This window comes from Girardinichthys multiradiatus, chromosome 24, assembly GCF_021462225.1.
Source record: "Girardinichthys multiradiatus isolate DD_20200921_A chromosome 24, DD_fGirMul_XY1, whole genome shotgun sequence".
NCBI lineage: Eukaryota > Metazoa > Chordata > Actinopteri > Cyprinodontiformes > Goodeidae > Girardinichthys > Girardinichthys multiradiatus.
In genome coordinates, this window is record NC_061816.1 from 2005603 (window position 1) to 2032756 (window position 27154).

At 41.4% G+C, this 27154-nt stretch overlaps 3 protein-coding genes and 1 long non-coding RNA gene across 10 annotated transcripts in view; 2 read left to right on the plus strand and 2 right to left on the minus strand.

Annotated features, from left to right (window-relative positions):
- The window catches only part of LOC124861391 (NACHT, LRR and PYD domains-containing protein 3-like), a 923911-nt gene that overhangs the window by 628810 nt on the left and 267947 nt on the right, over positions 1-27154 (plus strand). The window lies entirely within an intron of this gene.
- Positions 1-27154, minus strand: part of LOC124861426 (gastrula zinc finger protein XlCGF57.1-like) — a 1067819-nt gene that overhangs the window by 236999 nt on the left and 803666 nt on the right. Inside the window, exon 3 of one of the 3 annotated variants that reach the window (XM_047355203.1) lies at positions 7651-8303. The exons of the other annotated variants lie outside the window; for them this stretch is intronic. Within the exon in view, the coding sequence (XP_047211159.1) occupies positions 8251-8303 (53 nt within the window). The 3' untranslated portion in view covers positions 7651-8250. Of the gene's footprint in view, positions 1-7650; positions 8304-27154 lie in introns of those variants that run through there. 3 annotated transcript variants of the gene reach the window in all.
- LOC124861475 overlaps positions 1-27154 on the plus strand; it is a 337361-nt gene that overhangs the window by 213580 nt on the left and 96627 nt on the right. The window lies entirely within an intron of this gene.
- LOC124861526 lies at positions 7-7291 on the minus strand. Of its 2 annotated transcripts, XR_007036648.1 has the most exons (5): positions 6386-7291; positions 3719-4492; positions 3381-3549; positions 2814-2969; positions 7-166 (listed from the first exon to the last, which is right to left on the minus strand). It is a non-coding gene; the product is annotated as an uncharacterized LOC124861526 (long non-coding RNA). The 2 variants fall into 2 exon arrangements; XR_007036647.1 differs by lacking the exon at positions 7-166 and having other exon boundaries at positions 2195-2969.

A 27154-nucleotide genomic window follows, 5' to 3' on the forward strand; every position in this document is an offset into this window, starting at 1 on the left:
GCAAAACCAGTTTGTCAGATTTTTTAAGGAACTTTTGACATTGTTCAGCAAACAGTGACACAGTGGGTAGTGCTGTTGCCTTGCGGAAAGAAGGTCCTGGGTTCAATTCCTGGCTGGGGGTCTTTCTGCATGGAGTTTGCATGTTCTCTCTGTGCATGCGTGGGTTCTGGAAAGTATTTATTTTTTGAGCAAAATTAACATTTTTAAAGGGATTTCCCAGATATGAGATGAATTAGATTTATTTACACCTGATGTGATGATGTCACTGAGTAACAATGTCTTCACTACAACACAGTTTGTTCATGTCTAGATAGAAAAACTATTAGTGAAAATCTAAATATACTCTAAAAAAACAGTGAGTACAGTCAGATTCAGCGACATCTAGTGGCCAATTGGCAGATTACAACCCAAAGATCCGCCCCCCTCTCTCCAGAAACCGCCAATCTCTAAACCTGTTCCCAGTTATTGATGGAAAATCTAGTTTATTAAATAAAAAATAAACTGAAATGTTACTTGACATAGCAGAAAAAAACCTGTCTTAGAATGAATGTAAGAGAAAACTGAAAAACAGGCCATTACATTATTATATTCCATAAAATGTGAAATTAATAAACACAATAAGTTCAATTGACCAAATGCCATTACTTAATTAAATGTGTTTCAGCTCAAGGTTTTGTCCAAAACATCTAGTTTAATAAAAATAAAAACCTTACCTCTACAGTGACCCTCAAGTCTCTGCTGTTAAAATACCAGGTTTTTATGTTGGCTTGTTGGAAATGAGACGATGATAAATCATTAAACTTTCTCCACATATAATGTAGCGAGTATCTCGTACAATTCAACTGAAAAACTAATCTGTTAGAGGGGAAAACTATGTGCACCCTGTGACTGATACTTTGTTGAAGCAGCTTTTGGTTCAAGTTTAGCCTCCAGTCTTCTTTGGTTGGAGTCTGTCAGCTTCACACATCTTCACTTCACCATATTTGCTCCTCAGCCTTGCTAAAGTTCTTCATATCTATCAGACTGGGAGAACATCTCTTGTCCACAGCCCTCGTTGGAGGACCCTACAATAATTTAGTTCTGGACTTTGACTAGGTCATTCCAACTTTCTGATGAAGTGATTCATTTGATGACTTTAACGTATAATTAGACTCACTGTGATGCTGAAAAATTAAATCTATCTTCATCTTCAGCTGCCTAGCAGACACCTGGAGGTTTTGGGTCAAAGTTACTGACTGGTATTTAGAACTTGTTCTAATTTATTTTGGACAAATGTCAGATTTTTGTTCTCCAGTTTCTCCATATTTTCTCCAGTCATGGATTACTGCATCTCTGTGCCATGGTGTATTTATGAAGCTGTCTCATATACATTCACCGGCCACTTTATTAGGTACACCTGTCCAACTGCTCATAAACATAAATTGGGGGAGTGGTGGCCTAGTGGTTAGAGCAGGAGGTTTGTGTTCCGGAGTGGACACAAGGGGCTGGGTTCTTATCCCACAGACTGCCACTCTGGGTCCCTGAGCAAGACCCTTAGCCCCAGAATGCTCCCCGGGCGCCGCACAACGGCAGCCCACTGCTCCCTATAAGGGATGGGTTAAATGCAGAGGGTCTAATTTCCCCTCGGGGATCAATAAAGTATCAATTATTATTACTAATCAGCCAATCACATGGCAGCAACTCAAAGCATTTAGACATGTAGACATGGTCAAGATGATCTGCTGCAGTTCAAACCGAGCATCACAATGTGGAAGAAAGGTTATTTAAGTGACTTTGAACGTGGCATGGTTGTTGGTGCCAGACGGGCTGGTCTGAGTATCTCAGAAAACCAATTGAGCATCATGTCAACGTCACAGCCTACCTGAGTATTGTTGCTGACTATGTGTGACCACAGTGTACCCATCTTCTGATGGTTACTTCCAGCAGGATAACTCGCCATGTCATAAAGCACAAATCATCTCAGACTGGTTTCTTGAACATGACAATGAGTTCACTGGACTCAAATGGCCTCCATTCACCAGATATCAGTCCAATAGAGCACCTTTGGGATGTGGTGGAACGGGAGATTCACATCATGGATGCAGCCGACAAATCTGTCAATATATCTGTCATGTCAATATGGACCAAACTCTCTGAGGAATGTTTCCAGTACCTTGTTGAATCTATGCCACAAAGGATTAAAGCAGTTCTGAAGGCAAAAGGGGGTCCAACCCGGTAGTAGCAAGGTGTACCTAATAAAGTGGCGGTGAGTATATTTGTACCTTGTCCTGACTGATACCTTTGTACAATGAGATCCTTTTGATCCTTTGTAACCTCTCTGTAAACTTTAACTTCACCTAAATGATCCAAATGAACTAATTTATTTTAGTTTATTCAGAATCAGGATAATTAATGTTAGGTTTTTACTCAGTACCAGTTTTAATAGTGAGAGTGTGCAGTTATGTCAGTTATTGTAGATTTTCCTGTAATGCATTTTTTTATTGAACAGTATAGATATATTCATCTTGAGGTGAAAAACATTTAGAAATAATTCATCAAACGGGGGCGTGTAAACCTTTGAGGGTACTTCACTCTGTGTATGTTTATATTTTCTTGTTTCAGTAACATAATTCACCTAACCTAATTTTAGATGGTTTTGGCAAAGATGATCAGTGAGATTCAGCCAAAGAACTAAAAGTCCAAACAACTTGTAGCAACAGAACAGAAATGATGTCACAACTGAAACATGAACAAAAACCTGCATCAACAACTGAACTGTAGACAGTTCCTCCAGCAGATCATAGTTTTCAGTTCAGACGACAACTTGACGTTACCCTCCTCTTCTTCTCTTAGCTGCTGCTGTGTTGATGGAGTTGATGGTGAAGTTGGTGTCTGGCTGCTGGCCTCATGCTCAGCCTGGTCGTCAGATGTCACCAGAGAGCTGATGGAGCGAGAGGTCATGCTGGGGTTGTAACTGGTGGCTGAAAAGGCTGCAGGGTCAAAACAGAGTCTTCTTCCATTTAGAGTCAAAGTTCACTTCCACAGTTCCTAAATAATATTTTACTTCAATATTCCTTATTTTTCCAGACTTAAATCTTCAGATTTTTCTCCCTTTTAAAAAATGAAGTTCTTTAAAAAATATTGATGGCTGGATGGATGGTGGTTGAACTCATTTAAAGAAATCTGATGCTGATTTTTGGTTTTCCATGACAAAACGACCACGTTCAGTTACGTTTTAACTGGATAAAGTGTGCAGAGCTTTGCTTTAATCCCTAAAAATTTCAACTAACCAATAGGAAAACGTTCTGTAACTCAATAACAACTCTAAGTAAGGGCGAGTAATATGGCAACAATAACAACCCAAGATGTTTACAGTAAAATCCTGATCATAGATTTATTACCAGGGTCACCAGGTGGCTCAGGGGTAGAGCCAGTTCATCATATGCAGAGGCTACAGTCCTCCATGCAGCGGTCCAGGGTTCGATTCCAAGCCACGGGCCATTTCCTGTCCTCCCCTTCTTTCTTTGCCCTTCTTCCTGTTGAGCTACTGATGAATAAAGGCCAGTAGTGCTAAAGAACGTTAAAATAATAAAGATTTATTAGTGTTTCCTTATATGTAAAGACAGAACTGGATCAGTGGGCAGAATCAGGATCTCACTGAGGGAGAAGAAGAAAGGCTTATAGAAATTCTGGGTGTGAATGGAGAATTTATCAGAATGTGTCTTTGTGTTTGACTGACTGAGGTTGAGAACTTAGTGGCCTGGGAAAGATAAGTCTTCTCCACGGTGGCTGAGGTTGACAGGGAGGCACGACTGAAGGAGGTGATTTTCTCCTTCGTTTGTGTTTCTTTTCTTGAAAACGCCACAGAGGTTGGAGAATCAGCGTTGGAGGGCAGACAGGCAGGTGAATGATCTTCAGGGGTTTGGAGTAGAAAACAGAGCGAAGGCTCACAGCTGAGGCGTCGAGGCTGAAGCTCCCACAACATGAACATGACACGAGTGAAAACAGGAGACAGGAAAATATCCACAGTAGCCTTCAGCAAAAGCTTGATCTGCAAGGCAGAAGAGAAAAAACAAGGTGATCAGAAAAATGCTTGGAAGCAGGACTGCAGAGCAGCCGAGGTCTAGCTGTTTACCACACAGAATGAGACAACAAGCTGACGCCTCCCTCTGGTTTCCACTCCTTAAGAAGCCAGCTGATTGCTCTCAGATGAGCGACACCTGTGCAGCAGCACCTGTCAGTCACACCCTGTATAGGAAAAACACAGCAAAAAAAACCAACCTGCACACAACCTGCACACAACCACCATGGATATGACAGGATGGATCCATGGTTCATGTTGACACCAAATTCTAAGCTGAAATTGATCGTCTTTAGAACAGGAAACACTTTCCAATCCATTATTTACCAGGTGAACCTCTTCAATCTGTAGTCTTGGTTTCCTGTTCTTAGCTGAGTGGCACTCAGTCTGGTCTTCTGCTGCTGTAGCCGTTCTGCTTCAAGGAATGACCTGCTGAGTGTCCAGAGATGGTAACATGTGGGTATTTAAGCTACTGGCGCCTTACTTTCATCTCAAACTAATCCTCCTATTCTCCTCTGAAAACTAACATCAACAAGGCATTTCTGTCTACACAACTGCCACTTATTGGATATTGTCTTTTTTCTGACCATTTTTCTGTGAGAGATGGTTCTGTGTGAAAATCTCAGTAGATCAGATCCCAATACTCAGACTTGCCCGGCTGGTACCGACAAATATGCTACATTCAAAGTCATTGAAACTGCCTTTCTTCCCTGTTCTGATGCACAGTTTGAACTTCAGCGCGTCTAGACGTCTAAATGAGGTGCTGCCATGTGATTGGTGGGTTCCAGTTTTTATGTTTGCAACCAACTGAACAGATAAATATTATTAAGGAAGAAGAAGAGTGTATAGATGATATCATGATCTCTCAGCTTTAGCAGATCTTCAGCTCTCTTCTCCATCTATTAACATCATATCACCTCAGACCAACATGGTGTTTAATTCACTTCTGTAAAGATTACAGACTGTATGAAAAGGACAATATTACCAAAGTTTGTAAAACTGACTCATTACAATGAGTCAAAGACAAATACTTTACTGAAACGTTCCTAATATTATGAACTGCTGGTCAAATAAATTTCTATTAAGCAGAAATGAAACTCCATAAATGCTTCACCTCTTTCAGTCCGAATGTCATCTTCGGTCAGAGCTCTGATCATTAATTTAAATCATTAATGAGAAGGTAGGAGAAAACTTTTATTTAATTATAGTTCTGGAAGAGAAATCAGGACCAACTAAGGTTAATGAGTCTGGAGTCAATAGGTCAAAAATAGTCAAAATGAACAATAACCATAAACCTCCAACTGTGATGTAAAAACCACAGGTGGAGGTTTGACTCCTTTAATAGAAAAACTAGGAATCAACTATTTACAAGATAAACAAGAAGCTAATGAGCTGCAATGAAGAGCTGATCAGCCCAAACAGGCTAAAAGATGAGGAGTTCAAGCAGACTAATCTCCACAAACAAAGAGAACCGAGGATAAGAACCGGTTGCTACTTGTCCTGGTTTTTATTTACCTCTGAAGTTAGAAGCTGGATCTAGAAAAACCTGAAATCCAGACTAACAGGTTCTAGTTGCTAGGCAGAAAATCAACAGACCTGCAAGTTGAGCTTAATGACCTGGTTAATCACTACAAGCTAATATTTACAGTGTCTCATATAAGTTAGTACACCCCTCACATTTGAGTAAATATTTAATTGTATCTTTTCATGAGACAACACTGAAGATATGACCCTTTGATACAATGTAAAGTAGTCAGTGTGCAGCTTGTATAACAGAGTAAATTTACTGACTCCTCAAAATAACTCAACACAGCCAGTAATGTCTAAACTGCTGGCAACAAAAGTAAGTACACCCCTACATGTAATTCAGGGCTGTTCTCCTCCTATCTGCTGTAATTTAAAGTGTTTTTACTGAAGATGATTGGATGTAAATCACTTTGTAATGTATGTTTGAAACATGTCCTCAAATGAAGTTTTACTTTCTTAAATCACTAAAACAGTCTGAAAAATGTCTCCTATAGGCAGCAAAACATTAGAGTTTTATCAATAAATCTACTTTTTTAATATTAACATCTATTTATGAATAACAGAAGCTGCAGTGAAGCTTCAGGGACTCTAAGTTACCAGAATAAATGTTTGTTGTGTGTAAAACTGCAGAACAAATGTCCTCTTCTGAGGCAGGTTAGACACTGACTCCTGATGACCGCAGCTTTCACATGTAAGACTAAGTTCCTCAGCTGTGATTGTCGGGTTAAATACCTGCCACAGAGCCATTTAATGATGGTTAGGTCTTAGAGCCTAACTGGACTGGTTAGTGTGGGTTACCTGCTACTGTTGCTAGTTGGACAGATTGTCAGAGTAGGTGGAGCAGCGTGATGGCTGCTAGAAACTGTAATAGGAGGTTTCCAGAAGCAGGTCAGATGTTCCCTCAGAATGAGGCTGAACAGCAGCTGAGAGGCTGGAAGACGATGAAGAGCAGCTTCCTGGAAAAAGAAATGACAAATAATAAAACCAAGATTGGATTCAATAAACTGTGTTGTTATTGACCTTTTATCAGTCTTGTTATTATGTAAAATATTGATGCAGTTTTTGTCTTTTTGTACAAAACTAAAGTAAACATTTATTTTTTTACATTCTTTGACATCATTATTTTCAGCTTCAGTAAAAAAACTCAAAGGTTTTTACTTTAGTTGAATGAATTGTTTGTTGAGGAAGGTGGTTTATGGGTGGAGAAGTTAGTGATTAAACAGCGCCACCTGCTGGTGACAGTTATGTTTAGTTTTAAGTATGAAGTAACAAAACTTCTTCAAAATAAAATAAATTAGAATTTCATCTAAATGTTTATTCATTGCAGTAATTCAGTTAAAAACTCATATATTACATAGATTTATTACACATATATTTCAAGTGTTTGTTTCTGTTCACTTTAATGATTATATTTACAGATGATCCATAATCTTTGAAAACATAAAATTCAGTTAAAATAATACATCAGACCAATAAAATCAATGTTTATGTCTGGACATAATTAATGTTACATTTAAAACATGGATTTTAAAAATTTAAACTAATTTAGTTGTAGAACAAAAAGTTAAACAAGGAAAGAGAGAGTTTCCCTGAGGATCTTCAACAGATTAGTAGTGAATAATTATTAAGTTAAATTCATTATTTTTTGACAGGTGATGACATTTTTTTATTACTAGAAGTAAGAGGAAAAATGACTTTTCTTTGCTAAGAAAAGGGATCATGTTGTACCATGGATACTGTTACACAAAGAGGTCAGGGTGGACTGAGAAAATGGTCATTCCTAAAGAAATCAATCTGATGCTGCAGAACTATGAAGATCAGAACAGGCGGAGGTCAGGTTCTTTGTAGACTGGAAGCTGCTGATTATAAAGTAAGTAAAACTGACACTGCAGCACCATGGACAGTGGCACAAGAGGATGTCATGTTCAAAGTGGACGGGAAAACTGCTCCTCAATAAGAAAATCAACCTAATGCTGCAGCAGCATCAACAGTGGCATAAGCTGCGGTCAGATGCTGGTTAGTTTACTGATTAATAATAAAGGGCTGGTCGGAGGAGAACAAGGTGAGGGTCAATGCAAGACAAGTCAAGTTTATTTGTATGGCAAATTTGAGCAACAAGACAATTCAAAGTGCTTTACATGATGAAAAAAGTACACTCTTCACCAACATAGAAGACAACACAACGATGGGGTCTGTAGAGATGGAGAAGCACCTGGTAGACAAACAACCATACAGACTCAAACACACTCATACCTAAACACCGTTTTAGAGTGTTGCATATTCAGTTCAATTTATTTATACAGCACCAATTCACAACTAGTCTCATCTCAAAGAACTTTCCACACAAACCTGTCAAATTCATTTCCAATTAGACAAGAAATCAGAATAAACTAGATTCATATGAAGATAATTCAATCATGAAGAGATCAGTTTCAATAATGATCCAACCTGATCCTCACTGGAATACAAGACAGTCTGTTGGCCAACAGTTATCTATGTAAGGGGGCCTAGCCAACCGCATCAAGACCTTGACTTTGATTTTGTTATTTATTAACTGATCAAATATGTTTTTCTAATCAATATGTTTGAAAAAAAAAAAAAAACTACTCACTTTTTTAGTCAGATACTGGTTAAGTATCAATGGTTCTCTACCAGGCCATTGTTCACCCAGTCACTTCATTGTCCACTCTGTCATCTCCAGGTTTTATGAAACCAACTATTTTCATAGGTTAAAAAATCCTGTGATTTATTTACAAGAAAACTGCTGTCAAATACTTTTAGTTGGAAGATTAAATATATTCAGAGTCAGATTGTATATAGAAAAGAAGGTGGAACTATTGGATATTTTAAAGAAGGAATAAAGTTTTGCAGTTATTTCATCATTATAAAAAAAAAAAACTTTTTCCATTATTCAACACATATGGTAAGAAGGGGGAAAATAACAGGGTGGACATATCTTATTTGCTTGTATATTATCTGCTTAAAGTGAATCATTAAAAAAAAGAGCTGAAGATCTACTTAATAGAATCAATATGGAATTAAACAGACATTTGGAAGTCTAAACGCCACTTTACTGTGATATTAATTGTTGCGTAGGTGCCAAGAAGAAGCCCAACAGATTTATTTTCACAAGTGGAGCAGGCACAAGACATGTTGCACCGCCCCATCCACCCAACCGCAGCCCAGAAAAGTTAAAGTTCCTTAAAGCATTCATTCATATACAATTTATTGATCTTCAGCTTAATTCAATTCAACCTTGCTTTTATAGCTCCTTTTAAAACCAAGACATAAACACAAAGATACTGCAGTAAGACTAATTAATAAAGGAGTCAGGAAACATTAAAACAATTTCTTTTAAAGGAAGACTAATTTGCTAAGAAAATATAAAACAACAATAATTAAAGTAAAAAATAGGACAAAAAGTTAAAAACTGAAAAATAAGGTACAGTGATTTTTTTTCAGCTACTAACCAACAGTCTTTACATATTATTAATGAAAAGGTACGACTTCATGGCAGAGCTTTGTCATTAATGAAGCAGGTAGGGTAAAGAGAGCTCTATAAACTATAACCAATAATCGTGCCACATCTGCCATTTGTGACTTTTATAGACTTAATACAAACTCCATGTAGAGGTGTAACTTTAACAGTTTTAAAGAAGTTTGTCAAAGTGGAGTTTGTTGCTTCTGAGGCAAAAGAAGGGAAAAGACAGCTTCAAGTTGGATTAAAACCCTTGTTTTGAACAATAAACTTTCACTTTAAAACTCTATTATAATCTTTACTGAGGAAAGCTTGGGATATTCACAGATAATCATAAAACAAGTCTGAAAGACATCCAACACAGAGCAGCAACATAAATCAAATGGAGTAAACGGGTCAAATATTACATGGAATGAAGGATTTACTCCATGTTTCATCACAGATTGCTGTAAACAGACACTGATGATATGAAATTTATTACAGCTAAAGCTAACAGAATGTTTTGATATAACTGCATGGTTAACAAATGTTGTTGTGCAATAATATGCTGATGTTATTTTATATTTAATTAAATAACCAGCCTTTCAAGTATTGTCCTGTGAATACCAGCTGAATATGGTGGTGATATTGGAACAATAGATGAAAGAGTGATTCGAGCACTGGCATTACTGAACAGCAAACTCTGCATACATATGGAATCAATTCACCACACCTTCTCTTCAAAATGTAAGAATTTAACAAAAAAAAACAACTAAGTTAAAATATGTCAATTAAAAAATACTAGACTACAACCATTCAACTAAAACTACCAAACAAAATTAAGGAATACAGAAACTAATGAAACTATATACAAATAAAAGATAAAAGGGGACCAATAAAATTTATGCAATGATGTCATAGTTCAGTGTTGATATTTAGGTTTAAGAACAAGGATTTATTTTGAGGAATCTGGAAATGAGGTCAAATTAGTTTTAAAAGTAATTAAGGGCAACAACTGGTATATGTTCAAACAACCAGTCACTACACAAAACAGAAGGTAAGTAAAACATTATTTTAATAAAATAATTTTCAAAAGAATAATTTCCCAAATTAGAAATCTATAACCTTTTGGGACAATTGATTTTCAATGGTATGTAATTATTCTTCAGCACATGGTTGAACAGTTATTACCGCTTAAAATGGAAGTGAGAAACTTTATTTGAAGACGCCAGGGGGCGAACCGCCAATGGACGGATACAGAGATGTGGTGATTCACATCTAGGTCACCAGCTGCTAAGACAAAGAAAATACCTTATTCAATAATTGTATACGTTATTTTAAATACCATACAATACAAATACCCCTCCTTGATCCGCCACCTTAACGTGGTGGAGGGGTTTGAGTGCTCAAATGATCCTAGAGGCAATGTTGTCTGGGGCCTAAATGCCCCTGGTAGGTTCTCCCATGGCAAACAGGCTCTAGGTGATGGGTCAGACAAAGAGTGGTTCAAGAATCCCTCATGAAGACCAAAATATCGAGGCACGTGACGTCGCCCGGTACGGCGGAGCCGGGGTCCCACCCTGGAGCCAGGCCTGGGGTCGGGACTCGTCGGAGAGCGCCTGGTGGCCGGGTTGCTCCTCGCGGGACCCGGCCGGGCCAAGCCCGAATGAGAGATGCGAGGCCATCCCCCAGTGGGCCCACCACCTGCAGGGGGAACCGTGAGGGACCGGTGCAAAGAGGGTTGGGTGGCGGACGAAGGTGGAGACCTCAGCGGCCCGATCCCCGGATGCTTAGGCTGGCTCTAGGGACGTGGAATGTCACCTCGCTGGGGGTGGAAGGAGTCTGAGCTTGTGCTAGAAATAGTCGGGCTCGCCTCCACGCACAGCGTGGGCTCTGGAACCCATCTCCTTGAGAGGGGTTGGACTCTCTTCTACTCTGGAGTATCTATTGTCGACGCTGCTGCCCGTAGCTGCGGCCGTAAGGTCTGCGGTGCGTGTCGCGGCGGCAATCCCAGAACCCGGTGGTGGACACCGGCAGTAAGGGATGCTGTCAAGCTGAAGAAGGAGTCCTATCGGCTGTGGTTGGCTTGTGCCAAGCGTGCTGCTGCAGCCCGGGCTGTGGCAGAGGCAAAAACTCGGGCCTGGGAGGAGTTCGGTGAGGCCATGGAGAAGGACTACCGGTTGGCCTCGAAGCGATTCTGGCAAACCGTCCGGCGCCTCAGGAGGGGGAAGCAGTGCTTCGTCAACACTGTTTATAGTGGGGCTGGGAGACTGCTGGTGGTTAAAAAGCTCCGCGGTAGCAAGGCTTCGGGGGTGGATGAGATCCGCCCTGAGTACCTCAAGTCTCTGGATGTTGTAGGGCTGTCATTGGTGACACGCCTCTTCAACATTGCGTGGAGGTCGGGGACAGTGCCTCTGGACTGGCAGACTGGGGTGGTAACTACAGGGGGATCACACTCCTCAGCCTCCCTGGTAAGGCCTACGCCAGGGTATTGGAGAGGAGAGTCCAGCCGATAGTCGAACCTCAGCTTCAGGAGGAGCAGGGTGGTTTTCGTCCCGGCCGTGGAACACTGGACCAGCTCTATACCCTCTACAAGGTGCTTGAGGGTTCATGGGAGTTTGCCCAACCGGTTCACGTGTTTTGTGGACCTGGAGAAGGCATTCAACTGTGTCCCTCGTGATGCCCTGTGGAGGTTGCTCCAGGAGTATGGAATCGGGGGCCCTTTATTAAGGGCCATCCGGTCCCTATACGAGCGGAGCAGGAGTTTGGTCCGCATTGCCGGCACTAAGTCGGACCTGTTCCCGGTGCATGTTGAACTCCGGCAGGGCTGCCCTTTGTCGCCGGTCCTGTTCATAACGTTTATGGACAGGATTTCTAGACGCAGCCAAGGGCCGGAGGGGGTATGGTTTGGGGACCAGTGGATTTTGTCTCTTTTTTTTGCGGATGACATGGTCCTGCTGGACCCCTCTAGCCAAGACCTACAGCATGCGCTGTGGCGGTTCGCAGCCGAGTGTGAAGCGGCTGGGATGAGGATCAGCTCCTCCAAGTCCGAGGCCATGGTACTCGACCGGAAAAGGGTGGCTTGTCCTCTTCAGGTTGGAGGGGAGATCCTGCCTCAAGTGGAGGAGTTTAAGTATCTCGGGGTCTTGTTCACGAGTGAGGGAAGAATGGAGCGGGAGATCGACAGACGGATCGGTGCGGCTGCCACAGTAATGGGGGTACTGTGCCGGTCCGTTGTGGTGAAGAGAGAGCTGAGCCGAAAAGCAAAGCTCTCAATTTACCGGTCGGTCTACGTTCCTACCCTCACCTATGGCCATGAACTTTGGGTCATGACCAAAAGAACGAGATCCCGGATACAAGCGGCTGAAATGAGCTTCCTCCGTAGGGTGGCCGGGCACTCCCTTAGAGATACGGTGAGGAGCTCGGCCATCCGGGAGGGGCTCGGAGTAGAGCCGCTGCTCCTCCACATCGAGAGGAGCCAGTTGAGGTGGCTCGGGCATCTATACCTGATGCCTCCTGGACGCCTTCCTCGTGAGGTGTTCCAGGCACGTCCCACTGGGAGGAGGCCCAGGGGACGGCCCAGGACACGCTGGAGGGACTATGTTTCTCGGCTGGCCTGGGAACGCCTTGGGCTCCCCCTGGAGGAGGTGTCTGGAGAGAGGGACGTCTGGGCGTCTCTGCTGAGTCTGCGGCAGCCACGACCCGGTCCCGGATAAGCGGAAGACGACGAGTACGAGTACAATACAAATATTAATGTGTATACAAGCATTGATGGTGTGTTGGACCACTTGTTGCTGAATATTGGACTACTTGCACAGACACCAGGCCTCCTGCTGCTTTCGGCCATTTTGTATCCAGGACATGGCGGCTGATATGACACGCCCCAAGTCTGACGTCACAAGACGCTATATAGGAAGGCGGACATTTTTAAAACCCGCTTTCAGCTGGCAATCTTGACAAGGTTACCACGCAACTGGAGCGTCCTTGGAAGTAAAAGAGATCCCACGTGGAGTCTTCATTTATTTATTTCTCTCGTTGGCCAACGAACAATTCATAACTGAGGTTTCTGGACTAGGAAGGCCAGGAATTTCACTTTGCCGATCGAAGACGTGAGTTTAACAAGTAACTAAAAACACGGAGCTCGAGGAAACGAACCGCCATCGTGTTTCATCCCTAGTCGACTGCTGATAGTCAGATCCTATTTTTCCCTTTCGTCAAGAAGACCAAAAGGACGGGACTGACCGCTCTCCTGGAGTGTAACTGCAGACGCAAACAACGCTTCAAACCCCCCCCCCCCCCCCGGTTCCATTTTCCCTCACTTGCGGACCCAGAAGGAAACTTCACCAAGTAAAACCCATCTTTTATTTAATCTTTTATTTCTTTATTAGAAGGCCTGGGCAGGGTCAGAGGTAGAGCGATCAGAATCACTGGTTAGGATCTCATGTGTTCTGAATGATATGTGCATGTAACCTTGCTTATTGAAACTTTGATGTGTGATGTTGATATCGGGATCTGCCGCGTTCCGAGAGCTGCTTGTGTTTCACCAACTGAGAGTCAACGTGGGTGCGTTGTAAGACTGGACTGTTAAAACGACCTCATGGCATTTCCCTTTTGTCTTCAACCTCACTGAGCTAGATTGCCGCCAAAAGTTAGAATCCTTTGTGCTCAGGAGTTGGGGGGAAGAATTATGATCAGGACATCACTGAGTACAGTCGGAGCTGCGCTCCAACCCCCCCCCACTCGCCACCACACCCCTTTTCATATTCTCATTCCTTCTTAAGTTTTTGCCATAAACTGCTGGTTGATTCAATACATACCCACTGCCGTTTGTTGAATTTTGCTTAGTTAGATGTGTTACCCCTGTGTTTGTAGAACTTTGCATGTTAAGTTGGTGAAGATTAATAAATATTCACATAGATAAAAAGAGAGCGTTTTGTGTTCATTGTGTGCGAAAGTGATTCGTCAGTCAAGATAAGGTTAAAGTTCCACACGTTTCGGCAGAAACGGTCGATTAAACAGTGACATCTCCGGCAATAGTTATTAATTATTACAGAGTATTTAACGGTTGTAATTGTCAAAGGCGTTGAGCCACAATTACAACACCAGAAACATCTCTGATTTTGGTTTAGAAGTTGATTTTGTCAGATTATGATTTGTAATTATAATTATTGATCAAGATTAATCAATCAATAATCATAAACCCAACAGGTGCGTTATCCAACGATTATGGAGCGAATGAGACAAGCTCTGTTGTAAACAAAGCTGTATACCATGTTTATAAGCAAGGCTATAGCTAGCTTTTACGTGAATTCACATAGCTATTCCACGAGAGCGCGAAATGCAGATGGAGGGCAGGAAGTGAAGTAACCGAGGATTTGCCATCTGTAAAAATGCCCATGTTTTGTGCCGTTTACGGCTGCTCCAATCGCTCCAGCAGAGAAAAGGAAAAGCATTATTATTGAGTGCCAAAGGTTGTTATTCATAAAGGTGAAAGATGTAAAAAACTAATTGAAAAACCACGTAAAAAGTGGATTATAAATCTATGTCTGCGGTCGGGTGGAGCAGAGTCTGCTAATGCGCGTGTCTGTAGCGACCACTTCGTCAGCGGTAAGTAGCAGTCCAACTTCCTTTTTTGTGGTTTTTTTACCATTAGTTTGTCGTGAAATGCCTATTTACGTAATAAAGATTGTTAAGTTACTGTACGTCTAATATGGATTCTATCTGGATTTTTTAGGCTGCCCTAGCTCTTTGGGTGACATTGAGTCGGTAGACTGGGCTCGAACAGTTAACCTCGGTCACCAACAATCTAAACCCAAATCAGAGGCATCTCTTCAACGAGATCAGGCGTTTCATTTGATCTCTGAGAGTGGTTTACCTTGAAACACACACGACCGTCAGGCTAATGTAGCCGTAGAGAGGTGTTGTATGTTTGTTTTAGCCACTACTGCTAACCGCTAACATCTCCAATAATATATGAATATATGAACTAACACTCACCTTGGCAAAGACCAAACGATTATTTTCGCGGAGCCATTTGGTGCCAAGGTTCTGGACCCACCCACTGACAAAAAAGTTATATGCCTCCAGACTTTTGTAGGCTTTCATCTGCTGTTTAGTGCAGTAAGACGTTTGAAGTACCAGATAGTTCGTGTTATCAACAGCCTCGATTAACGGCAAATCTTGAGGTTCTCTCGAAAACTCATTCATCTTGATGAGATAAAGGTCACATCCAACATATCTGTCAATTAACTGTTTGTATCTTCGCCTGGAAACTGGATCTAAATCTCTACAATACGGACTCTCCGCTACGGTTGCCTCCTTTGACATTTTACTTCCTGCCCTCCATCTGAAATCACGCCCTCTTCGCGCGTCATCAAAATCACGTGACTGAAACCCGGCTATTAGCCTGTTAGCCGCTAGCAAAGACAACCTTTAGCATGTTTTAAGCAGTACTGGAACACATTTTTAGCAGGTTAGTTCAAAGCGATTAAACAAAAACACAGCTAAAATGGAGCAAAATCCCATTATTGGACCATCACTGTTTAAAACATCTCATTGAAATAACATTTGTTTCAACTTTAAAACACAGAACAAATAAAACTAGCCTTAAGGCTTAGAGGCCTGTTCAGATTAGCTTCATCAGGTAGCCTCATACTACCACAAACAAAAGCTAAACACAATACAATTAACAATATTTAGGTTGTTAATTTTCTTTAACAAGACACTGCCTCTTAAGTGGACTGTTCTGATGAACAGAAGTCAAGGACATTCTAAGGGCGTTAAGTTGCCCTGTCAGCCCATGAGTCTCACCTTAGATGGCAGTCCAGAATCATTCCCAGGTACTTCTAGCATTAGTCTCAATTTGATCTCCATCGATGATGGTTGGGGAGAATGACTGAATCTTCCTGAAGTCAATAGCAACTTGGATTTTTTGTACCAATTAGTGAAAAGGCCTGAACTAGTCCATGCTTCTCTCCTTTGTGGTCTAAAAGGGCCATGTTGTCAGCATATTTAATTAAATGTCTATTAGGTAAAGTGTTTTTGCAGGAGTTTGTGTACAAGGTGAATAACAATGAAGATAAAACACATCCTTGAGGAGAGCTTGTGCTGGCAATTGTTTTGTCAGAGAGGGTTGAACCTGCTGGACTCTACCTATTAAAAAGCCTGTAATCCATAAAACCAAGCTATGTGTCATGAAACACTCATTTAAATCTGTTAAAACCCTAGGATGAATGGTGGCCCTGGCAAACATAACTAGCAATGGGTTTGTCTTTTCTGTAAATTCTATCATCCTGGTTTAGATTTGACTTGAAGGTGACGTTTTTACCACATTCATCACAACCAAAAGATTTCTCTCCAGTTTGGATTCTTGCGTTTGTTCTATTGTGACTTGAAACCAAAACAATCCACACAAAGATCTTAACCAAAGGGTTTATTTCCAGTGTGAATTCTCATGTGTTTGTTTAAATCTGACTTGAAGGCAAATCTTTTTCCACATGCATCACAACTAAAAGGTTTGTCTCCTGTGTGAATTCTCGTGTGTCTGTTTAAATGTGACTTGTAGGCAAATCTTTTTCCACATGCATCACAACTAACAGGTTTATTTCCAGTGTGAATTCTCATGTGGTTGTTTAAATCTGACTTGAAGGCAAGTCTTTTTCCACATGCATCACAACTAAAAGGTTTGTCTCCTGTGTGAATTCTCATGTGTCTGTTCAAATGTGACTTGTAGGCAAATCTTTTTCCACATGCATCACAACTAAAAGGTTTATCTCCTGTGTGAATTCTCATGTGATTGTTTAAATCTGACTTGAAGGCAAATCTTTTTCCACATGCATCACAACTAAAAGGTTTGTCTCCTGTGTGAATTCTCATGTGGTTGTTTAAATATGACTTGTAGGCAAATCTTTTTCCACATGCATCACAACTAAAAGGTTTGTCTCCTGTGTGAATTCTCATGTGTCTGTTTAAATGTGACTTGTAGGCAAATCTTTTTCCACATGCATCACAACCAAAAGGTTTGTCTCCTGTGTGGACTTTTGTGTGCCTTTTGAGATCTCGTTTCAAGTTAAAACTTTTACCACACTCACCACAGTTAAAATCTTTACTACCTGTCTGAAACTTCGTCAGTGAATCTATGTTTTTCTTTTCTCTGAAACATGTCTCATTACCAGAACAATCTGAAGACGTTAATCTTGGATGACATGTCATGTGACTCTGAAGAGAGCGTCTGTTAGCAAATTTTCCCCCACACTCAGAGCAGCTCAAAGATTTGTTGACAGCGTTTCTGCCTGATCCTGGAGTCCGGCTCTCCTTCCGATCATCCTCACTGTCTTCAGTTTCAGAGTCTGATAAGCGTTTAAGCTCAGATTCATGATGCTTCACATCATCATCCTCTTCATCATCCTCACTGTCTTCAGTTTCAGAGTGTGATAAGCGTTTAAGCTCAGATTCACGATGCTTCACATCATCATCTTCTTTATCATCTTCACTGTCTTCAGTTTCAGAATAGTTGGAAGAGCCTCCCTGAGTATTTAGATCTGGGTTCCTGCTGGATACTGATGTTCCACAGTCCTCTTCTTTAATTCCTACTTTTATCTGGTCAGTTGAGATGCTTCTTGGAAGATCTCTGTCTTCTGTTTTGTGTTGATGAAGCTGAGAGAGCAGAGGTTTCTTTTCATCCTCTTCACTCTTCATATGACCAACAGTTACGGGAAACCTGGTATCATCAGTCTCCTTCACATTCAGTTGTTCTCCATCCTGGCTGGCCCAGATTCTTTCACTGTCCTCCTTTACGTGAAGGAGCTCCAGCTCCTGCTGGTCCATATCAGGACTCTGTTCTTCAGGAGCCTCTTCTTTAAAATCTGCAGACATCATTGAAAGACATTACATGCATTATGAACAACTTTATCTTGACAATGTTACAAAGATGATAAAGATTAAAACTAGAGAAAAGAATCTGATAAATATTATCGGTGAACAGTACAGTAGATAAAATCAGAGAGGCCACAATGGTGTGATAACCTGGACTGTAAATATATTGGTTTCACGGTGTCATGGTTTAACACTAGAACTCCCAGAGCCGTCAATTTGACGGGTTTGAAAGTTTGATATGCCATAACTTTATTAAAACTCTTATCTTCCTGGCATCCTGACTTTTTCTAAAGCTGTGTCTTGTGTATTCCTATGTCTCTATTTAAAGATCTAAGTATTTCTACCTCTAATTACCACAGCTGAGTATACGCGTGAGCGATGCCTAGCAACCGCCACTCTAGAACGCAGTCTGAGAAGGAGATTGTTGGCATACTACAAATAACTTCTAGAAGGATATTTTCTGCTTAAGAGGCATTGGGGATGCTTCAAAAATTAGATGATTGTGATTCTGGGGTCGAGAGGGATTCTGACGGCTCTTGGTCAGCATTCAGTTCCAGCGACAGCAGGTCAGAGAGTGAGCCTCCCCTGGCTAAAAAAACACAAGTCTTCCCGTTAGCAGGAGGTTGTGGCGCATTATTTCAAGGTAGTAAAAGACTAGCCTATGTGACGATTTTATCATTTTAGACTATAGTTTACAGATTAGTAATGTTGGGAGTTATGATTATTGCTTGATTAATCTTGATCAATAATTATAATTAAAAATCATAATTTGACAAAAGTTGGTCACAACTGTAATTACGCCCAGCGGACACTGGGGGCAGGTCTGCTGCTTATCAGCGCTGATTTTCTGCAGCTGATCCAGCAGGCTGACCGCTTTGAAATTAACTTTAAATTCTCCACAAGTTAAACCAATTTTCCCCTTGCACCCACAACAAACACCTCTGAAAGATTATCTTATCCTCTGCAGCAGAACTGAGTAAACCCTAGTCAAAATATCCCCTAATTCACAAACGTTCTGTGCGAAACTCAAAAATCTCACAATAAAACGTCTAATTAACGGACATCACAATTGTTTATTCTGTGCAACAGTGATTTGATGTCTGTCTTTTTAAGGTCCACCCAGGGACGCCATATGTTGGGAGTTATGATTATTGATTGATTAATTTTGATCAATAATTATAATTAAAAATCATAATTTGACAAAATCAATTTCTTAACCAAAATCCTCATTTATGAATCGAGACCAGAGATGTTTCTGATGTTGTAATTGGGTTTTACTTGGTGAAGTTTCCTTCTAGGGCAATGAGTGAGAGGGAAAAAGGGTGGGTGAAACGTGGCTGCGCGTCCGCAGTTAAACTCCAAGAAAGCGGTCAGTCTTCGTCCTCGGCCTCCTTGGCGAAAAGGGAAAAACGTGATCTGACCATCAAAGTCGACATAGGATGAAACACGGTGACGATTCGTCTCCTCGAAACTCCGTGTTTTTAGTTACGTGATAAACTCACGTCTTCGATTGGCAAAGTGAAATCTCTGGCCTTCCTAGTCCAGAAACCTCAGTTAGGAATTGTTCGTTGGCCAATGAGAGAGAATAAATTAAATCCACTCGGGACTCTTCTCCAGGTGATGCTTCAGATATTGGTGATCGGGTCACGATCTCCAGCTGAAGGCGAGTGTTCAAGATGGAGGCCTTCCTATATAGCGTCTTGTGACATCAGACTTGGGACACGCCGTCATATCAGTCGCAATGTCCTGGATACAAAATGGCCGAAAACGCCAGGAGGCCTGGTGACGTCCAGCAACGTGCAAATAGTCCAACATTAAGCAAACAAGTATAGCAACAGTGCCACAATCAGCGCAGGTTCAGAGACAGGGAGAGAAGCCAGGTGATCAGTGCCCAGTTATAAACCCAGCAATCCAGCTCACTGGCAGGAGAGAAACTAAAAAACAAGGTACTGATAATGGAAAAAGAAATAAACAATAAGTTAGGTCATAGATATAGTAGCCCAGGAACAACAATCTATTCTGCGCTTTACTGCGTTTTCATCGCAAGACCAGCACACACCTGGGAAAGAAATAGGAAAGGATGGTACTGTGTGGACAGTGGTAGGGGAGGAAGAAAGTAGAGGGAGACGTCAGAGACAGAACGCGTTGACAGAACGCCTGATCCAAGATGCCCAGACCGTGTTCCTCTGATTCCTCCTCGGACATGAGTGTGGATGAGATGAAGGCATTTTTAGCGCTAGTTTATGTCCGCAGAGTGAAAGGGGGCATAACATGGAGCTGTCCAGCTTTTGGTCTGATTAGTAAAGCTTTTTTTTTTTTTAAATGTACCCGCTACTCTGTATTATTTTTCAGTACTATATATAAATAACAATAAAACGTAATATTAATTATTAATATTATTAATTCTTGTCAAAACCATCATTTTATAGCGTGCAAGAAAACCTCTAGCATTCTGACCAATGTAATGTGATGACATCATCACCGCCTCGCATCCAGAAAGCTCGCCGTCAAATTGACGGGCTTGGGAGTCCTAGCGTTAATTACCATATTCTAAAACACAAATGTATATAGTGATTTAAATGCTTTAATTTAAAGCTGAAAAAAATAGTTATTACGTTGTTGATACAAATACCGTATGTTTATTATTTTGTACATAATATATGAAGCTTTTTTTGTTAATTTTGAGGATTTACAATTACTTTGGATGCTTTTATTAGAAGCTTCATGCTTTTGATTGGTTATGATTTTAATCAGATTTTCTTGAATCTCTTTACTCCTGCCTTACAGGTACATGTTTTCATCATGCTGAGCTGTGCTTTACATTAGATTATAACAGCGTTATCTAACCTCTTATCCAACCAGGTCCCTGAACAACTGACCATTAACAGAGTTTATCAACCGCCACTTCAGTGATATATTTCTTCCTGTTTGGGAATAATACTCTCCTCCATTTGAGGATCTCCTTTGGAAACTAGTCAATGACACTGAAGTTCGTTCCCTGTAGCTCTATGACCCGACTCCTGACCTGCCCTTTCTGCTTGTAGTGCCTGAATTTCACTGCAAATGGCCGAGACCGGTTGTTGTCGGGCTTCTTACCTCCGAGCCAGTTAACACGATGGAATGTGATGTTTTTAACCTCGTCACTTGGGAGTTTTAGCTGACTTTGGAGAAATTCCCAGATAAGGGATTCAGTGTCCTCCTCTGCCCGTTCTGGGATGTTGGAGAAGACAAGGTTGTCCCGTATGCCCCGAGCTTATATATTCAGGATGGTCTCCCTCATTTCTTTGTTTCAGACAGCTGCATCATTCCATCGGTACATTTCTTTACCTTATCCCTCAGCGTTTGTTTCTTGGCTGTGAGCGAAGCTTGTTGTTTGTGGCTGAACTCCAGAGATTCCCTCAGAGCTTGAAAATTCCTTGTGGAGAACCTCCACCAGGGTACGACGAGCATCCAGGCTGGGTAGCTTCTTGCCAATAGAGTCAAGGACATCAGCGTAGCTTTTCTCTGAAGAGATAGTGGAGATGCTGGCCGAGCATTCTGAACGGGGGTATCTTGATGCTGGTGTGGTCATGAATGCAGATTTTTGTGTTTTGCCCATTACTATGTTGTCAAAACATTCGTCTACCTAGCTCTCCAGGCTGTCTAAGGTTTCCTCTTCCAGTTTGTTTTATTGGGATATATGAGACAATGGTTAGTATTTTAAACGTTTCTATGTTGGGCTTCAATTTACTGGCTTGTTTTACTTTACTTATTACTTGAGCACAGCTCTCACGAGATCTCAGCCACTCATCATGTCCTCACGTCCATGCTTCTCAGTTAATACTTCCAATTATTAAGTGCAAGCAGCCAAACAATCACATTTTCATAGTATATTCTGAATATCTAAACACTGTGGGTGATTTTGGATATGAATGATACATTATATATTAATTATGATGGTTAAATTCTATTTGTTTTCTAAATATTCATAATCAAATAATCATAATTTCACAACATGCCATTCTAACAAAGACATACACACATCCTTGTACTTCTACCTTCATGAGGACTTTCAGTTACTTCCATTCATTATCCTTGATTTCTTGGGCCTAAACTCAATTCATACCCTAGTCCTAAACCTAACCCCTGTCCCAAAATTGGAATTTGAAAAGTGAGGACCAGGAAACGTCCTCACTTTGTAAAAATGTCATCACTTTACATTAAAAATAAAAAAAATTGTTCTTAATCAGCAGCAAGTACAAGTACACACACACACACAAGGCCAGTACATGAATTCATTGATGTGGAACCTTGGAAATAAGTGCCTCTATCCCAAGGGGATATCTACCTGTAGAAGGTCTGGAGCTGGAATTAAATATCAGGATAAATACTATCCCCAGCGTGTGCATCAACTCTAGACCAACAGTTTCCCGACAATTCTGGTTGCATTTTAGCCACTAAATGTCACAGCAAGACAGAGAAAGACTAGAGGGGCTTGATTTCTGATGGCTGCCTCAACTGAAAGAAAGAAGACCTGTGAGCCAAGCTTTGACTGATTGATTGAAACTTTATTAATCCTCAAAGGGGAAATTAATTTGTCCCAGCATAAAATACACCCATACAAACAAACAATATGCACCAATAAAAGTCTAAAGGACACACACAGAACTCCACTCCAACATGGGGCTGGTGAACAAACTGCAGAGGCTTCTGGGCTGCAGACACCTGTGTCCTCAGGTGCACCAGAACCAGCCTCTCTCTGACCTTCATAATGTGGGAAGTCAGAGCTATGGGTCTATAGCCATGAAGTCCTTTAGAATGTACTTTCTTTGGCACTGGGACCAGACATGATGTTTTCCATAGCTCTGGAACTCTTTGTTGCTTCAGGCTCATAGCAAAGGGGTGATGATGCTGGATTTTTATGCTGGGCCAAAGGAAGAAATACTGCTGGAGTCACTGGATTTGAAAAGCAGGACCAGTTATTTTTAATTAAAATTAAGAAAATTCAGTGCCATCCATGCCCAGATGTCACTAAGACAATCAAGGAGAGGCCAAACAAACATTATGTTTTAAAAGGGAAATAGACTTGACGGTCATCAGCACAAAAATAAAACACAACCTCAGGGCTCCCAGAATGGAGCCTTGAGGTACCCCCCGGGGGAGGTAAAATCATCCACCATGACCCAGAAACTCCTATCAGAGAAGTAGGACCTGAACCATTAAAGAGCTGAGCCAGTGATGCCCACCCACTGCTCCAGTCTGGAGATGAGAACGTTATGATCCACTGGATCAAAAGCAGCTGGTAAATCTAAAAGCAGTTCCCAGAATCTGTTGCTAAGAATACATAATCAAAAATCCCTAAAAGAGCCGATTCAGTGGTAAGTTTTAAACCCAGACTGGAACACTTCCATAATCATATATTTATCCAGTAAGGCTTCAGCTGGTTGTAAACTGTTGTTCCAAAATTTTGAACAGAAAAGGGTAACTTGGAGATTGGCATAAAGCTTAACAAAGCAGAACGATTGAGGCCAGATTTCACAATAGTATGTTTAAAATTGTTCTGCTCCACGCTGGAGGTCAATCTACTGTTAATAATTTTAAGGATAAAGAGGCCAATAGAAGAAGAAAACTCCTTAAGACGACGTGGGGAAGAACATCACAGGGGGAGCCAGATGGTTTTATACTGATAACCAGTGTCTCTAGAGAGGAAAGGAAATAAGGCTCCCAGTGATCAAAGACAGCGAGGCAGGTGACCAAGATGGACGGGTCATAGGAGGGAAGAGAAATACAGGCCCTAATGTCAACCTTGTCCAAGAAATTAGGAAACAGAGTTCTCTGGAAGCTACCAGAGGAACAGGTTCATGCGCATTAAGAGCAGTGTTAAAGGAGACATCTGCAAAATCCCCTTTTTTAGCATTTAAATGCATTTTGTTGTGTACTATGAGTCTGTAGTAGAGCAGAATAGTTTAATTTAGTCTCTCCAGGTTCTGCGTAGATATCTCTACAGGTCCTTCTCAAAATATTAGCATATTGTGATAAAGTTCATTATTTTCCATAATGTAATGATGAAAATTTAACATTCATATATTTTAGATTCATTGCACACTAACTGAAATATTTCAGGTCTTTTGTTGTCTTAATACGGATGATTTTGGCATACAGCTCATGAAAACCCAAAATTCCTATCTCACAAAATTAGCATATCATTAAAAGGGTCTCTAAACGAGCTATGAACCTAATCATCTGAATCAACAAGTTAACTCTAAACACCTGCAAAAGATTCCTGAGGCCTTTAAAACTCCCAGCTTGGTTCATCACTCAAAACCCCAATCATGGGTAAGACTGCCGACCTGACTGCTGTCCAGAAGGCAGCTATTGACACCCTCAAGCAAGAGGGTAAGACACAGAAAGAAATTTCTGAACGAATAGGCTGTTCCCAGAGTGCTGTATCAAGGCACCTCAGTGGGAAGTCTGTGGGAAGGAAAAAGTGTGGCAGAAAACGCTGCACAACGAGAAGAGGTGACCGGACCCTGAGGAAGATTGTGGAGAAGGGCCAATTCCAGACCTTGGGGGACCTGCGGAAGCAGTGGACTGAGTCTGGAGTAGAAACATCCAGAGCCACCGTGCACAGGCGTGTGCAGGAAATGGGCTACAGGTGCCGCATTCCCCAGGTCAAGCCACTTTTGAACCAGAAACAGCAGCAGAAGCGCCTGACCTGGGCTACAGAGAAGCAGCACTGGACTGTTGCTCAGTGGTCCAAAGTATTTTTTTCAGATGAAAGCAAATTCTGCAAGTCATTCGGAAATCAAGGTGCTAGAGTCTGGAGGAAGTCTGGGGAGAAGGAAATGCCAAAAATCCAGAAGTCCAGTGTCAAGTCCCCACAGTCAGTGATGGTCTGGGTGCTGTGTCAGCTGCTGGTGTTGGTCCACTGTGTTTTATCAAGGGCAGGGTCAATGCAGCTAGCTATCAGGAGATTTTGGAGCACTTCATGCTTCCATCTGCTGAAAAGCTTTATGGAGATGAAGATTTCATTTTTCAGCACGACCTGGTACCTGCTCACAGTGCCAAAACCACTGGTAAATGGTTTACTGACCATGGTATCACTGTGCTCAATTGGCCTGCCAACTCTCCCGACCTGAACCCCATAGAGAATCTGTGGGATATTGTGAAGAGAACGTTGAGAGACTCAAGACCCAACACTCTGGATGAGCTAAAGGCCGCTATCGAAGCATCCTGGGCCTCCATAAGACCTCAGCAGTGCCACAGGCTGATTGCCTCCATGCCACGCCGCATTGAAGCAGTCATTTCTGCCAAAGGATTCCCGACCAAGTATTGAGTGCATAACTGTACATGATTATTTGAAGGTTGACGTTTTTTGTATTAAAAACACTTTTCTTTTATTGGTCGGATGAAATATGCTAATTTTGTAAGATAGGAATTTTGGGTTTTCATGAGCTGTATGCCAAAATAATCCATATTAAGACAATAAAAGACCTGAAATATTTCAGTTAGTGTGCAATGAATCTAAAATATATGAATGTTAAATTTTCATCATTACATTATGGAAAATAATGAACTTTATCACAATATGCTAATATTTTGAGAAGGACCAGTATATTCTGTTTGCGTCGTATTTTCCCGGCAGTTTCAGCTCAGGAAACGTCTCATTTCTTCCTCCTTTTTGTGAATCTAATCTACTTTAGATCATAAAAGACAACCAGATGCACCAGACTGTTAGCTGCCAGACAGGAGACACACACACAGACAAATCCTTACTCTTGATAGGAGCTGCAGTTAATGGAAACCTGGTATCAGTCTCCTCCTTCACAGTGAGCTGCTCTCCTTCCTGACTGGTCCAGAGTTCCTCCTGTTCCTCCTTTATCTGGAGGGGCTCTGGCTCCTGCTGATCCACATCAGGACTCTGTTCTTCAGGAGCCTCTTCTTTAACATCTGCTGGCAGCACTGAAACACATTACATGCATTATGAACAACTTTAACTTCATGTTTCTAAGCTGGTAAAGATTCACATTAGAGAAAAACATCTGATCAGCAGTTTAGAGAAAACTGAACCTCAAGAACCGACAGTTTAGGTCATGTGCAGAATCTCATATTTAACCCCTGAATTAAATCACTATTATATAAAACATAATTGCCTGAGTTTTGCTGTGAAGCAGATGGTTTGTGAAGTAGAGATTGTTAATTGAATATAGCACAGACAGCTGATATAGCAACATTTAGATATTTAGTAGGAGGATAAGACAAAGGACGCATAATTTAGCATAAATCAACCACTAGATTGCAGCAACTTGTTCCCTAAACAATTCTTGGTATGTGGTAAATACGTATCAAGCGACATTAGTGGACAGTGTGTGAGAGAAATGCATCAGATCTATTCTATTTTATGATCAGTTTTAATTATCAATTAACACTATATCAATGAGGGTTATTATTTAATGTGTTACTCCATGCTTGTGGCTTTATGTTCAGAATATTTGATGTGCGTACGATAATATAAAATGCATTGCAGGAGCTCTCTCCACATCAGCAACAAGAAGATTACAGAACAGTTTCTGGTTATTGTATTGAACTTCATATTCAGCGAGATGTTTTACCCAAAAAATGTCCGTCCCCTTAAACCAGGGGTCTGTAACCTTTACAATCCAAACACCGCTTTTTTTTTCCTACAGTTTGTTTTACAGAGAGGAACGGCCAAAATCTTCTGGAAAATGAGAAAAGCCAGCAGGGACTCACCCTAAATGACTTGCAGCTGTAATTGTGACCGAAGGTGGTTGAGAAAACTGTTAAATTAAGATCAACTTTATTGGCCAAGTTTGAGTACAAACAAGTGCAATGTGCTTATTTGTTTTACAGCAGATTAGCTGACTACTCTGACTGAGTGGGGGGTGGGTCGAAGAGAGAACCTGCCCCTGGAGAGCGCTGGTTTTGATGGTTCTTGAGCAGGAGAAGATGCTTCCCAGCCTCACCTGCTGCTGCCGTTCAGTCACGAAGCTGGTGATCCACTGACAGGTGGAGGCCGGCACTGTGAGCTGGGTGACCTTCTGATGGAGGATGTCTGGGTTGATGGTGTTTAACTTTACGTTCTCTCTCTGTGTTTAGCTGTGACACCTTCCTGGAGGTTGAGCTGCTGCTGCCAACAACTTAATGTTCTTCTGCTATAGATGATCCACTTGGCCCCGTCTCTCCTAGACATAGCTACTGGCTGAGCTTCTACTGTGACTAACTGTATGTGCTCTCTT